Genomic DNA, 13,813 nt, shown 5'->3' with positions numbered 1-13,813 from the left:
TTCTCCGCGCCGTCTCCACTGATGACCTTTCACCGCAGGAACGGAGCTCAGCGGCTGCCCGGTTTTTATGCACGCGCGCGCGTTCCGACGGCACCGGCTTCTCCGCGGCGCTGCTGAGGCAGGACGCGAGGCTGCCAACCCACCTGCAGCGCAAACCCGCACCCTCCGCAGAGAGCACCTTGCAAATTAACCTGTACACCCCCCGGACACCCCCTTACAGAGGCCGTGCGCGACGCGCTCGGCAGCAGCGCCGTCGGGGGGGATGTTCAAGCAAATGGATTCGACCTCTTGCCCATTCGAACAGATGCTGCTCCCGAGCAGCCCCCAAAAGCCTGGTCAAAGTTAACAACATTAAGCGCCGCAGGTCACCGGGCCAGCTCAAGGTCGTTTTAATTCCGGCTAAAGGTTAATTAGATCACTGCATTAAAGCAAGAATGGACTACACTCAACGTTACTCTAATGAGGACCGACAGGTTATTTTTATATACCTCTTAACTGCTCCCTTTACGATAAGGGATGCGTATCAGGCAGGAAACCTTCGCGCCCAAGCCGCCGCTTGGCCCCTTTCCTGACGTATTCCCAGGCAGGCCAGCGCATCCCACTCCCTGCGTCCCCTCCCTTGGGCTGGGAGGCTGTGGGGAAGAGCCAAAGCTTCAAGGCAGAGCAGAGCGTGGAAACGCACCGGGCCAAACGCCCATTCGGATCCYGACTGCGCTGGAGGAAGCCCAGGGCCCCTTCCAGGCGCAGCTCGCTCCGCATGGAGCTGCCTGCCTGTCTAGAACCAACAGCACCAGTCATATCACGCTCATTTATGACGATTATTCTTATTATCTAATTCATTCCTATCAATTGCTGATATAAGAAGGGCTGAGGGGCCACCTTCCCGCGCGGGTGCTGACGTGGCATTCCTAAAGGAGAGCCCTGAGACCTGTTTTCCCCCTCATTATTCCAYGTCTCCCTGCAGCAGGTGCCTCTTCCCTGGGCTCCGTAAGCCCAGGCACCCCAAGAATATTTTTCTAATACTGGCTGATTTTTCTAATACTGAAAGAAACTATTCCCCAGATGAGAGGTATATAGGTAGCTGGCTAGCTAAACATAGACATATATATATATATACAAAAACATATCCTTGTGTGTGTTTTCACTTGAATAGCTGTTAATTGGCCACATTCTCTGCAGAGGCCACCACCAAGAAGGTGGTGAGGGGCCCTGCTCCTCACCCAGCCCAATCCCCRGCTATTTAAGCTCCTCCAGAGCCGCATGAATCCGAAGGAAAACAGCTCCCCCTACCCATTTTATTAGAAAGCCATAAAACCCGGTGGTGTCTCATTAAATTTAATGAGCCTTCATAAAAGAGCCATTACGCYGCGGAGGTAATGAAAAGAATAACTATGCGGCTTAGTAAATAAAGCAGCAAGGGCGATGCTACTGGACGGCCCGGCTCCCTCACAGGTATCGGGCAGGTGAATTATTCGCAGGGGGAATTTGATCGTCTTACGTGGCCATAAAATAAATCACAGCCGGTCCACGCTGCACCTTTCCAGGCCACCAGTGCGGATGCGCGATGGAAAATCGTGCCCCGGCTCCTGGGAAGTAAAGGGTTAAACTGAGTGCGGGATAAACTGCCCGGTTCCTGAGTGCCCATGGAGGAGCAAAGAGGGAGCGTGAAGCTCTTCTCTGCCTCTATGGGATTCGGGAGGTGGCGCTTGCGATGGATGTGGCTGCGGGGATTTGCCGGGCCGTGGTGGCTCTCACCTGGCCGGCCTCCGCACCTGGGCCTCCTCCGAAGGCCGCTCCAGGCCAGGGGCTCCGGCTGGCTCGGGGGCGTCCCCGCTCCTGCTGCTGCCCGACGCCGTCCGCGCGCCGCGGCTCAGAGCTGACCTGCGCCTGTGATCTCCGTCTTCCCTGCTGAGCCCAAGCACTTGAACCTCGCTCTCCGCGCTTTCCACGCGCGGAAGGCCCCRCAGGCTCCCGGTGAGGCTGGGCAAGGCCGGCGCAGGGGCCCAGCAGCTCCCATGCTCCCATCCTGCCCCAGCCGCCGGGGAGCCCTGGCCTTGCCTGCCCATGTGGCACTCCAAGGCCCAAGTGCTGTAGCCACGGCACATCCCTGGGCGCGCTTCCCACAGCTCCACTGGAGCAAGCGCGGAGGACGAGACCTCAACTCCTGCTCGCACGCGGCCCCGGAGGACCTCAGGCCTCCCTGCCGACCAGGGCGATCCCTGTGGGCAACCCCTGGGCAAGCCGCGAGGAAGCCGATCACTCCGTGGGGCTTGTGGGGCAGCCAGCGCGATTCCTGTCGGGCTACGAGCACCGCAGACCTGCATCCTCCCTCCGAGTCGCAGCGGCGGCTCCCGAGGACGTGCGCACCCACGGTGTCACTGCTCCCTCATCTCAGCGAGCCGATGAAACGGCGCCAAAACTCTGGGCGCGATTTCATCAGCATATTCATGAGTCGCACTTTTGCAGTGTTGCAGAAACAACACAAATTGGTTTGTGAATTGTGAACTCCCCCTTCCTGGGCGCCGCCGCCGCCGCCGGAATGGCAAGCGGCGCATTAGCAAAGCGCGGCAGCCGGGGCGCCCAGCTGCGTACGGCGCCGCTCCCGTTCTTATCCAGTTTCCAGGTGCCCAGTCGCTCTTTTCCCAGCGGATGCCACTGTGGCAGGAAAAGCCCGTGAGCTCAGCTCCAAGCGGGCTGGGAGATTCCTGTTTCCTTGGATTCCCTGTTTGGGATGGGGCAGAGCTGCTAGGAGTGTGGGATGAGGAATCSCGCGAGTGCTCGCAGGCGTCCACGCGAAGCTTCATTGGATTTCGCTGCAGGCAGCTCAGTTGAGCCTGGCCTTGTGCACGTGAACCAAGGCAGTGGCGCTGACTTAACCTGAGCTCAGTCCCTCACACTGCGCTGCAGGAATTGCGTTTCCCATGGGCAAAACCTACCAATAGATAAAGCAAGCGGAAAGAGGCGGCTGCAGAGCGCGTCCTTGTCCCTTTTCCCACTCCTCATCCGTTGCTCACTTTGAGTATGGGAATAATGTTTGTCAGGGAGTTCCCAACGCATGAATGCTACCAAAGGGGAAAAAAGGGGGAAAAAAAGGAGAAAGAAGGAGGAAAAAAGCAAAAGAAAAGAGATCTGAGCATCTCCTGCTTGTATTCCTAACCCCTTTATAGCACAATACATGGATGGTCCAATCCACCCCTGAACACAGGGTTTGCACAGTTGCGCTCTGTCCCAGCACAGTAGTTCACCTCAGACCCGATGGTTTTCTTGTATTTTGCCTCTCCTTGGCCTGGCAAAGTCAACAGGGACTAGCTGGAAATCGCCACGGACTCCACAGCATCAATTCCTTGAGGTTTTATCTGAGGGCAGAGGATTAAATCCCGGATGAAGAGGAGGGCGACTGGTGCCTCCCATGGCCAGGGCCGCGAGGACGTGGCTGCAACGGGAGGATCCCGCATCCGACCGGGTGTCAACATCTGCATTTGGCTCCCTTGTTGCAAAAGCCTGAAATACACCCTGGCATGTAAAAAAMCCCCGAGAATTTACACCCTTGATTTAAGGGTCTAACCTGGTTACGGAGACAGCGGAAAGTGCCTGTATCAGTGCCGGATCGYGGAGACCGCTCGTTTCTCATGTTGATTTACGCGAGGCCGGGGAGCGAACACACAATTAATAGTTGACTTCGTTGGACGCCAGCTGTTAGCCCCATAATTTACAATGGGAGCAGTTGAAGAATAAGAAAAATTACAYGGGTAGAAACTGTATTTGGGCATTTTAAAGGTCAGATCCCACTGCCGTGAGGGTGRGCAGTGATTCTAATTGATCGGAGATGTGGTTATTTGCTGCCATGGGCACCTTGAGCTTCACGTGCTTCTGCCCGCAGGCGTCTGCATAGGCATGTTTGTGTATATGGACATCTACACACACCTATGGGCACCTATGGGCATGTATGTGCATGAGCACAGAGGGAGAAAGACACGGAAATTCGTAGCAAATGCAGTGGAGAGGCCCAGCTGGACGCAGATTGACACCATGCCGTGAYGTTACTGCAACAACAAGAAAAAGTCTTGAAGGGATTTCAAGGGCCCCAGGATGGATTCATTTATCAGTATAGAGCATATATCAGTGGGCACTCGAGTTTCACAACGCTTTGCAAACGTGAACCCTTGGCTGTGAAAACACCAAGGCAGGTGACTCCTCCTGCAGCGTGTTCCCGTGCACTGCCTTACCCGGGATGAATCCCAGAGGGTCCTGCTCTATGGACTAGTTCCCGTGCACGGGGAGCTTGTTTTCCTTCGTTCCTCTGAGCAGCAGCTTGGAAGTTTCACCACTGCCCACGCAAGCAAACTGCCCTCCCACCGCAGCAATGACAACCCGCAGGCTGCCCAGGGGCTCCCACTGCTTCAGACCCCTTTTCTTTTCCCCCTGGGGCCACCTACGCTGCAGGCAATATTYAAAGGAAGGTAAGGGGAAAATGAGCTGTACTTTTGGCATCGTATGATGCCAAATCCTTCCTATCCATTCCGCAAAGGCTTCCCTTGAGTGGCCTTCTCACCGCGTCTGATGGGGGCTGAACCAAGTTCTGTCACGGGTTCATCTCAAAAAGCCAAGCCCTTGAACAACAACAACAATAATAATGAACGAATGACTGCATTTTTCTCTTCAAACAGACAGAGTTTGCGTGTTTTCTTGTTTCATGTCTCTCTCGATACATAAATACTCGAAAGCAACACCAGCGGGACGGGCGAGGGAAAAGCGGTTCCTTGCGAGCGAGATTAACAACAGGAGCCCAAAATGCAAGTTCCTGCACTCCAGTTCAAAGCCCGCGGCTCATTCTTTGGATGTATTCATCCAGTTAATGTAAAGCAGGCTTTTGCTTAGAAAAGCATGAACCCAAAGCCCCTGTTTTGCTGCTTATCTTGTTATCCTTTATTTGGGGATTAGGTTGCTTTTGTGGCTGCAAGCATGTTAACTTTCTCCCCGGCTGCTGGGTTTTGCTTCGTGACTGATCTTTCCTCCTTGCTCCTTGCGGGGCTTTTGCCTCCTTTAAAAGCCTTTCCTTGCAAAAGCCCCTGTGGATTCTCCTGGGTAGGAGTTCACGTACCTGCTCCTCCGCACTGAGCAAAGCCCGGGCCCTGCTTCGCTATTGCTCCCTTGGCACTGATGGATCCGATCCGCAGGACCGGGTCGGGATGAGGCCGGCAGCGAGGCCACGGACCCCAGCAGCGGCAAGGAACATTTCCACTGGCTACAAGGAGAAAAAAGCTGGATCTGCATCCAGCAGTGGCGTGTGTGCGGCCGGGGCAGCCTGGCGCGGCGCCGAGGTCGGCGCTGCTTCCAGCGGAGGCCTGGCCGGAGATCCCTCGCAGGCCAAATTATCCTGTGTTCCCAAATCCTTCTTACGCATGTCAAGCCCACAGGAAAAAAAAAAAAAACAAGAGGCTTAACATTTAGTTACTATTTCTGGACAGGCATGTATTTTTTTTTTCTAATTGAAAACAAATATTTCTCCAAAACAGACATCATTTGATGCTAAACAAGGCCCCGAACGAACAGAACAGCTCCTTCCTGCTCAAGCACAGCACTTTGCCCAAGCCCAGAGATCTCGGCTGGCTCCGCTCGCTTGCTGAAAGCTGGAAGGAACTTGGTTCCCCCCGGCCGAATCCCGCGCCGGGGGCCCGGGCCTCTGCCGGCCGCTCTCCTGCTCCCAGGGCCGGTTGTCCCGCGCTCCCCGCCGGCCACAAAAGAGTTGTCACGAGTCACGTTTGCAATAATTTAACGGATTATTTGCTTATTAGATATTAATCATGCTGCCGCGGCCGGGGGCCGGGCGGGGGCTCCTCTACYAGAGCGGCGATCCTGATCTCAATTAGATTATGTCTCTCTCCTTTCCCTCCCCATAAATCATTCGGGCAAACTGAAATTAACAGCTACTGGAGCGCATTAATAACGGGCCGCGCGCACCGCGAGAGGCATTAGCYGGAACCCTCCCATCACTCTGCCCGCTAAGCACATCATTTTGTTTATGAAATATAAACATTTCATGGACGAGCTCGCGCGCGTTTCGCCGGGCCCCGTGACAGCTGAAATGATGGCCGGCGATGGCCGGGCGGGCACCGCGCCGGGGCTCGCCGGCCCTTCCGAACTGCCTCGCTTCCCGCAGAACTCCGCTCCCCCGGCGGGAGAACAGGGGAAGGAGAGTTATGCGTCACCGGGAGAGATGTGCGCTCCACGGGATCCGGCTGCTTTCCCGGAAAGGGGGAGGCTGTGGCAGCCGGGTCCATGCTGACCTGCCCGTCCCTGGCCACCCATGGGCTCTCCACGAGAGGCAAGTCAGCGGGTGCAACATCCCGGGCCTGGCCTGGCATCCATCCCGGTGCTGGGACCCATCCTGGCTCCTTCTGGCCTGGCTGTGCCCGTGTGCGCCCATCAACAATAACTAACTGCAACCAACGGCAGCATTTTATTATTGCTATTGCTATTACCATTACCATTACCATTACCATTACCATTACTATTATTACTATTATTACTATTATTACTATTATTACTATTATTACTATTATTATTATTATTATTATTATTATTATTATTTTAACCCAGGAATGAGCCTTTTTAAGACCGAGCTGAGTTTTGTTTGTTATTCTCAAAACGCATTCACAGCATAGAGAGTGATGTCTCCGGAGGGCCCTTCTGCCACGGAATATTATGCGACTCTCTATCAATAAGTGACACGGCTTTTTACGTGTTTTAAGCAAAAGAAATAATTGCTGCTCCTTGTGGAGTCAGGCAATTAATTGCCTAATTATTTTGTTAAGTGTCACCACTAAAAGAAAAACATTGCTGGAGCTTTATTGGCAAATCCTAGGCTGAGCTAAGGGGGAGATTCTGGGAAAGGACATGCGGGCTGTATATCTGCACTGTACCAAAGTATTAAACTCCTAATAAAAATGTCTTGGGGGGGGGAAAAAAAAAAAAAGGGATTTGCTTCTTTATTGGGAGCCTTGGGCAGTTTTTCCAAGTTTTTCCAGGYTGGTGCTTTTGCTGCCTCATGGATGTGGACCAGGAGCTCAGAGGCAGGCAGGGATCCAGCTGYCGCGTAGGGAGAGCTCCACGGAGGACCAGGTCACGTAGCCACCTTCCCAAGCCCCATCTCAAAGCAGGGCTTCCCTTCCTTCTTCRCCCATCAGAGGCTCTTCCAGGATCCCACTCCTCTGCTGGCTAGAAATGATCTAAAATTGCTTAAATTTCCTCGTGCTCAGTTCCTTCGCTCCGGCGCCGATACTGTTTGATAGCTCAAGTGTCTCTTCTCTACTGCGCTCCAACATTTAATTTCTCTGCAGGCACCAGTGTCGCGGACACATGGAACTCCGTCACGGGTCAACTGCAAGAGCTCTGGAGGTTACACAAACACAGCAAGATCTGCTTCTCCTGTACTAGCAAGGCTGTGAGCCCATGTCAGCAGAGGCTGCCTTACAGCTCAGCTGAATCCAGTTCAAGTCTCATGTCCAAGAGCTTCAGAAGACCCGAGAGTCACCCGAAATTCTGCGGGAAATGTTGAGGTCAACACAGGAAGGAAGCCAAGACTATTTAGTCCAACAAGTGACCCGGCTACAGCGCGTGGGAGCGCTGGGAAAAGGGCGCTGCCGCTGGCAGCCTTTCATTTGCAGCCCCACACTTGACACGCCACGGTCGGATGTGACAGACCTCGGCACTTCGCACTCTCTCCACCCCATCTGAGCTCAAATGATGTTTTCCCCATAGCCTCCTACAGGCTAGATGWAAGAATATTAGGATATAATGCCGGATGTGGCGCCATCGAGTGCCCTACTCGTGCCCAGTTGCATTTACTCCTCGGTGTAGCCACCACCTGCTGAACATTTGTCTTCCTTCTCCTCTTCTGCCATGCGGAGGCAGACATTGAGCAGCGGCTTCTCCTCTAGGCTCTTCATCCAGGCTCCCTGTGCAGCAGTTTCACCAGGAAGCGGGTTTCCACTTAACGGGACAAGGTGCCAGCTACGCCGTCGGCCGGCGTAACATGCCAGGAGGGAAACGACTTCCATTTATTGTGGGTAAATGATATCCACGATGCAGGAGAGCAGAAGGTGGGAAACCGGGAGCCCGCTTCAGGAAAGCACTCAGAGGCGTGCCTCAAATCAAGCACATGCTTAAGTCCTATGGTAGCTAAAGGATATAATTTGAAGCCAAAGGATATAATTAAGTGCTTTCTCCCATCAGAAAGATTACAAATAACCTCCTATTTGCACGTTTCTCTGCTGTTGCAGTTATCACTATGCCCATTACCTTAACAGCGGCAGCATATCCCCCATGCAAAATACTCTGGAAAGATCCAGGACAAAGCGTTAACTGAGCAAATATTGTCTCTGACGCATTAACGCCCGGAGACCAGGAGACAGGTTGCGAGGTCGCGCTGCACACAAGACGCGGGGCTGCAACCGCAGCCCCTCGTTGGGTTTTTGTTGGCTCGGTTGACCCTGGAAGACTGAGGGAASCTTTGTGAGCTGCCAGAGTGAGCAAACACCGGGGTCACGGCGGAACCGCGCGCATTGTGTCATGTTTCTCAAGGTAAGGCTCTGGTTTTTCCCACAGGAAAAACCCTGCCTGCGGTTGCGCCCGTTATCAGCGGGCGGGCGGGCTGCCTTTGCAAAACCAAACCTGCCTCGGGCCCGTGCTGCTCGGCCTCACCTCCACCATCAATCCCGCACCTTGAACCCTTGGATCCAAATTACAAAAAGGTATGTGAAAGTTGAAACACTCGATCCAAAGACTTAACACCCTCCACCTCCTTGAAAAGCCCCCTCCCTTATCCTCACCAGTTCCACCTCCCGGGGACACTGAAGTGCAGCGTTCGCTCCCGCCAGAGCCTTCGCCCACTGCTGGGTGACTCCAGCAGTGCCTCCTTGCCGCGCCACGCCACGGGATTGGAGCTGGAGAAGCCTTGGATTGCAGTCCTCAAGTGAAGATTACAGGCGTTGGGAGCATTTGGTAGCTTCTAACCTTTGAGCTGTAAACTAATGTAAGGCAAAGCCTCTTGACAGCAGCTGCAATTTCCAGGGAGCCGACAGCTGAGGCAAGCTTATCAGACCAGCTACAGCCACCTTAGACGTACGTTGGGCTACATACACCTGCACCGGAGCGGGGACATTATTTTAACTGACAGCGTGAAGATAATAAAATAGCAAATAATTCTTCTAGCTCTGCATGCTGTCCATGCGCAGTGTGAAGAACACCACTTTGCACTGATTTCAGCGAGACGAAACAAGTTGCAAAATGAAACCAACACCTTTCTCTTGACGGACGGCACTCCTAGCTCTGGGCTTGTGTTTTCCAGGAGGATACGGCCAAAAAACGATGCTGAAATTTGGCCGCCTTGCTCGACTCGAGCCACCCATTCGTGCAGGAGCTCATGTAAAGCAAACAAGAGGCCCACGTTCCCACGGGTGGCATCAGCCTGGCGATCTTAACTGCTGCGGCAGGTCTGACCACTGCGAACCGGGCAATTACCCGCTCCGTTAACAAAGCCTCCCTGCTGGAGAAACCAGCAGCCCGAGGGAAGCCCTGCGGGGCCAGGACCTGCTCCGGGGCCCCGTCACCRCTACGTGCTCGGCGCGAGCACCACGTGCCCGCGCGCAGGGGCGCACGGGGCCACCTTCTCGCTCGGGCAAATAAAGCCCCGAGCGCGGCGCGCAAATCCTCCGCGCGGGTGTTTACAGGACGCCCGCGCTGAGCCCCRGGCGCTCGGGTTGACGATGTGTCGTGTCGGCGGCCAGCGCGGCCCCAATTTGGACAAACCTGCCATTAGCACCGGCGTGGCAGTTATTTTACTGGGGGTGACAGATTGTGAGGTAGGGAGAGTAATTCAGACTATTACCCAGGTGAAGGCATGAAAGCTCCGTGATATATGAAGACCACTTAAATTCATTGTATCTTGTACATCACATCTTTGATAGATTATAGCTGTGGCATTAAAATGGAAATGGTTTCTCGGAGGCCTGACAGGGGCTGGGGTGACCCGTGACCTCCCTCTGAGGAATGTGACTGACCGAATTATCAGTTAAGAGAAAAATCTATGGGGAATAGACTCGCCGTGATGGAGAACCCACCATGCATATATATATTTTTTTTAACTTTGGGGTTGATTGAAGGCTGCAGCACTCGACTCCCCCAGCTCCAAGCACCCTCCCTTCCCCGCTCTGCCTCTCCCCTCGGCCCCAGGCGCCGCGGCGCCGCTTCCAGATCGGCGGCTTCCCTCCCCACCGCCCCGATATTGATTGAAAAATTGTTATTAGAGATAGTAAGCCTTCCTGCACGCTGCCTACTGATTTAATTTGGAAAACATTTAATTTTATGAAGCGGTAAATGATGGTGGCACGCTCCCGCGTGTTCGGGAGCAGCTGGCTCTTTAGCTGCGCGCCGCCGCTGCTCCCAGGTGTCCTCTTGGCAATCATGTGCTCCCTTCCCCTTTGCTTAACAAGTTATTTCAATTTCTAAACGAGGGCTGAACAAGAGAGAGACAACATGCAAATGGGGAGCGGGGCCGCCATTCACACATGAAAAAGTTCCCCTGGAATTCCCTCAACTCGGCCCGGCCCTCCCTCCCTCGCGCTGCATCTGTCAGGGAAAAAACACAGGCCTTGTTCTCATCAGATTGTTTTTACCAATGACCTGACACCACCATCTATAATTAATTACATCATTTACATTAGACTATTGACTAAACAAATACATAAATCATAGGCAGAGTCAATAGACGCAGACATATTTAATCATGTTCTAAATAATGATTACTGCTCCCATAATGCAATAATTATTTTCAGCAGCTGACTTGAATTAATCTTCTGTCAAAGTGCCATCTGAGAACAGAAAGTAGACCGGGACGAAGATGGAGAAGGGAGCCCTGGCGATGGCAAAGCCACCCGACGCCTCCCGTTGGCTCCCTCCCGTCCCGCTATCTCTGCGAGGTCTCCGGCCGGGCTCCCCAGGACCAGCCACCTTCCCGGGGAGGGGAACTCGCCCGGAACGGGGCACCCCACGCTCCGGTTTGTGGGTCACGAGCGCCCTTGGCAAGAGTGTGGCCGGCCTCGAKGACGGGCCCTGCACAGACCCACCGGACACGACGTGTGCCCCCTGACGCGGAACGGAGGGGACGTCGCTCGGCCCCAGCGCCTCCCTAGGCTGCCCAGGGCACGGGTTTGTTCCCTGCCTTCTTGCATCCTCAAGATACTCCACTCCATGAGTGTGATTCCGCACGGCAATTCTGCTGCTCCTAAGGATGAAGGATGAGCGGGAGTGAATGTCAGATAATTTAAGATATGGAACCGTCTAGGAAATCGGATTGTAAAATCAAAGCCGCCGCTCTTCTCGGAAAATAAGGCCCTCCGATTTTGGGGAATTGCATTTCCCAAGCAAGAGGCAATTAAAGCAGGGACTATTCAATAACAACGTGGTTATGTGTGTACTGCTGAGTCTTGATATCCATGCAAATAGAGGCTTTGCTGCGACACTAAGCTAAGCGAGCCTGAGGCGACGTAGTGAATTGCATTTGGATATTTGCCTTCTTAGTATTTACAATACTCCACAAAGTAGCACTTTTGAAAGCTTCTCTTAAAGAGAAGAACTGGACTGYGGACTACACTGAAATATTTATGAAGGGTAATGAAAAACCCACCCGTCAAAGGCAGTGATATAGGGTGGTAAATATTGAATGATGAGTGTGTTATAACCATAAATAAACAATAAGCATAAACGATAGTGAATATAAATAGTTATTAATACAAATGGTAAATAATAAAATATAAGCTCAAGCGGGAGCTGCGAGCGAACGAGGACAGACCTCAACTTCGGAGTGGTTCTCCCTGCTGCTCCTCAGGGTCTCGGGCCGAGTTCAGCTGCAATCTTGTGCTTCTCCTCCACCCAAAGGAGAGCCATGCAAATTGCTGCGCCTGGCTCTCAACACGCACTAATAGTGTCTCCACAATACGCTATTGTAAGAGGAAATAACAGCCCTGACCTTTTGGAGGGTCCAAACCCTTAATGGCCAATGGGCACAAAGGCAACAAATCAAAAGAATATATTACCAATAACGTTATTTTCTTCGTTGTCACTAAAAGGAAGGGGCCGGGTGAGCCAGCAGGCACCGCGGTTGTGTTACAGGCAGCCTTCAGCCCTGGATTTTAATCACAGAGGGAAAAAGGGGGAAGAATTTCTCCCAGCAAGGAATTCCCGTCTGTTCCTGTTTCAGCGCCGTCTTAGCCTTCTGAATTTATCTTATCCAGGTAACCTTGCACGTTATACCCAAAGGCCAGGCTTTAATGACACCATTAAGCCCGGGCCTTTGAACCCGCTCGTTGTCTCCCGCCGTGGCCGGGTCCCCGGCAGCCCAGGCCTGTTTGCTCAGGGCAGCCTCCCGTCGCGGGGCTGCCGCACACACGGGCACTTTCCCAGCGGCCGCGCGGAGAGGGTCCGAGAGGCTCCGCGAGCGCCGGGCCGGAGCGCGCCCGTGCGCGGCCTCGCCGCCCGCGCCGCGCCCCGCGCGCTGCCCTCGTCCCTCGCGCGGCCCCGGCTCCCGCGCCAACATCCCTGCTCACCACAGCGGGGAAAACGAGGCACAACCGGGACATCTGCACCACAGAGCACCCACACAAACGCTCCTTTCTCTGATTCCTCTCACTGAAGTCACCRGACCTGCTCCTTATCTAATTACCCCGGCTAGAACCAGCTTCAAAACAAAGTCATTTTTTTTTAACCGCACTTCTAGGCTTTTGAAAATGAACACACTTTTTTGTTTGTTTTCTTGTTAAATTTGACTTTGTCGGGTACAACATTTGACTTAAATGCAGAGAAGTTGCCTGCAGTATCTTGAGGCTCTTTTTCCTAATTAAATCTTCAGTCATTTCTTCAGAGGCCGGCCCTGGGATGACTTCTCGTCGCGAGCGTTTCTGGCTGATTGTCTGGCTTTGGGACAATCTGACTCTTTGAATGATTCTCCCATTGAGCTCTGTTTTTCCCAAGCCAGAAGAGAAGTCCTGGCCAAGTTCTTGGGGCTGAAAATGGTGGCCAAGAGCTGGGGACCAGCCTTGGCCTGACTTGAACGTGATCCTGGATGGATCGCTGTCAGCCGGGGTAAGCAGCGGTGTGGATATGAGCTCATGGCTTGCCCCAAGCTCTTTAATAAAGAAATAAGGCTCCTTTATTACAGACAGAGGTAAGTAGCCAAATGATACGGTTATTAATAAACTTCTGTTAAGTTTGTCATTTTAAGCTGCGTTTAAAAGCCAGCTTTTAAAGCGACGCTGCAGGAAGACAGTCAACAGCAAGGAGAGCTGGTCTTTGGCTTGATTAGATTTTGCTCCCTTTACCTTGATGAAACGATGCCTCATTAGCATTCCAAAATGAGAGCGCGCTCTAAATGTAAGTGGATTTTAATACAATCTTCCCGAGGAAATGTCAAACTCCATTGGCCGCTTACCCTTCGCCCTTCCCTTCTCGAATGGCAGAGCGCACAAGGAACCGGGCCAAAATAATAAGCGAGGGACACAGGGACTTGGGGAGGCAAGGTAAAAAATAAGGGCTCAGGGAGAAATTCTCCTCGTAGCAACATCTCTGCACGCGCCGCCACGGGCTCGGTTGGCTGCTTCACCTGTGGTTGCACACTGGGGTAACAGGCCAGGCTGTGGCCCTGTGGACTTCTCATGTCAATGCTTGCCCTTAGAAAGATGCACTGACCATGCATGTCACTGCCTCAGTTGCTCCATCCAGCTGGAAATGCAAACCTGGCCGCCTATTCCTTGCTGCG

General features: G+C 53.3%; 1 protein-coding gene across 1 annotated transcript in view; it reads left to right on the top strand.

The window, feature by feature from the left end:
- NKX6-1 (NK6 homeobox 1) overlaps positions 1-8,978 on the top strand; it is a 23,531-nt gene extending 14,553 nt beyond the window's left edge. The window contains exon 4 of the mRNA XM_026044666.1: positions 8,835-8,978. Within this exon, the coding sequence (XP_025900451.1) occupies positions 8,835-8,978 (144 nt within the window). The remainder of the gene's footprint in view (positions 1-8,834) is intronic.
- The last annotated feature ends 4,835 nt before the right edge of the window (positions 8,979-13,813 follow it).

The sequence above is a fragment of the Nothoprocta perdicaria genome, unplaced genomic scaffold (assembly GCF_003342845.1).
Source record: "Nothoprocta perdicaria isolate Ctin4 unplaced genomic scaffold, notPer1 scaffold_376, whole genome shotgun sequence".
In the NCBI taxonomy this organism is placed as follows: Eukaryota; Metazoa; Chordata; class Aves; order Tinamiformes; family Tinamidae; genus Nothoprocta; species Nothoprocta perdicaria.
The sequence above is the reverse complement of the archived record's forward strand: the minus strand, read 5'-3'. Positions and strand labels throughout refer to the sequence as shown.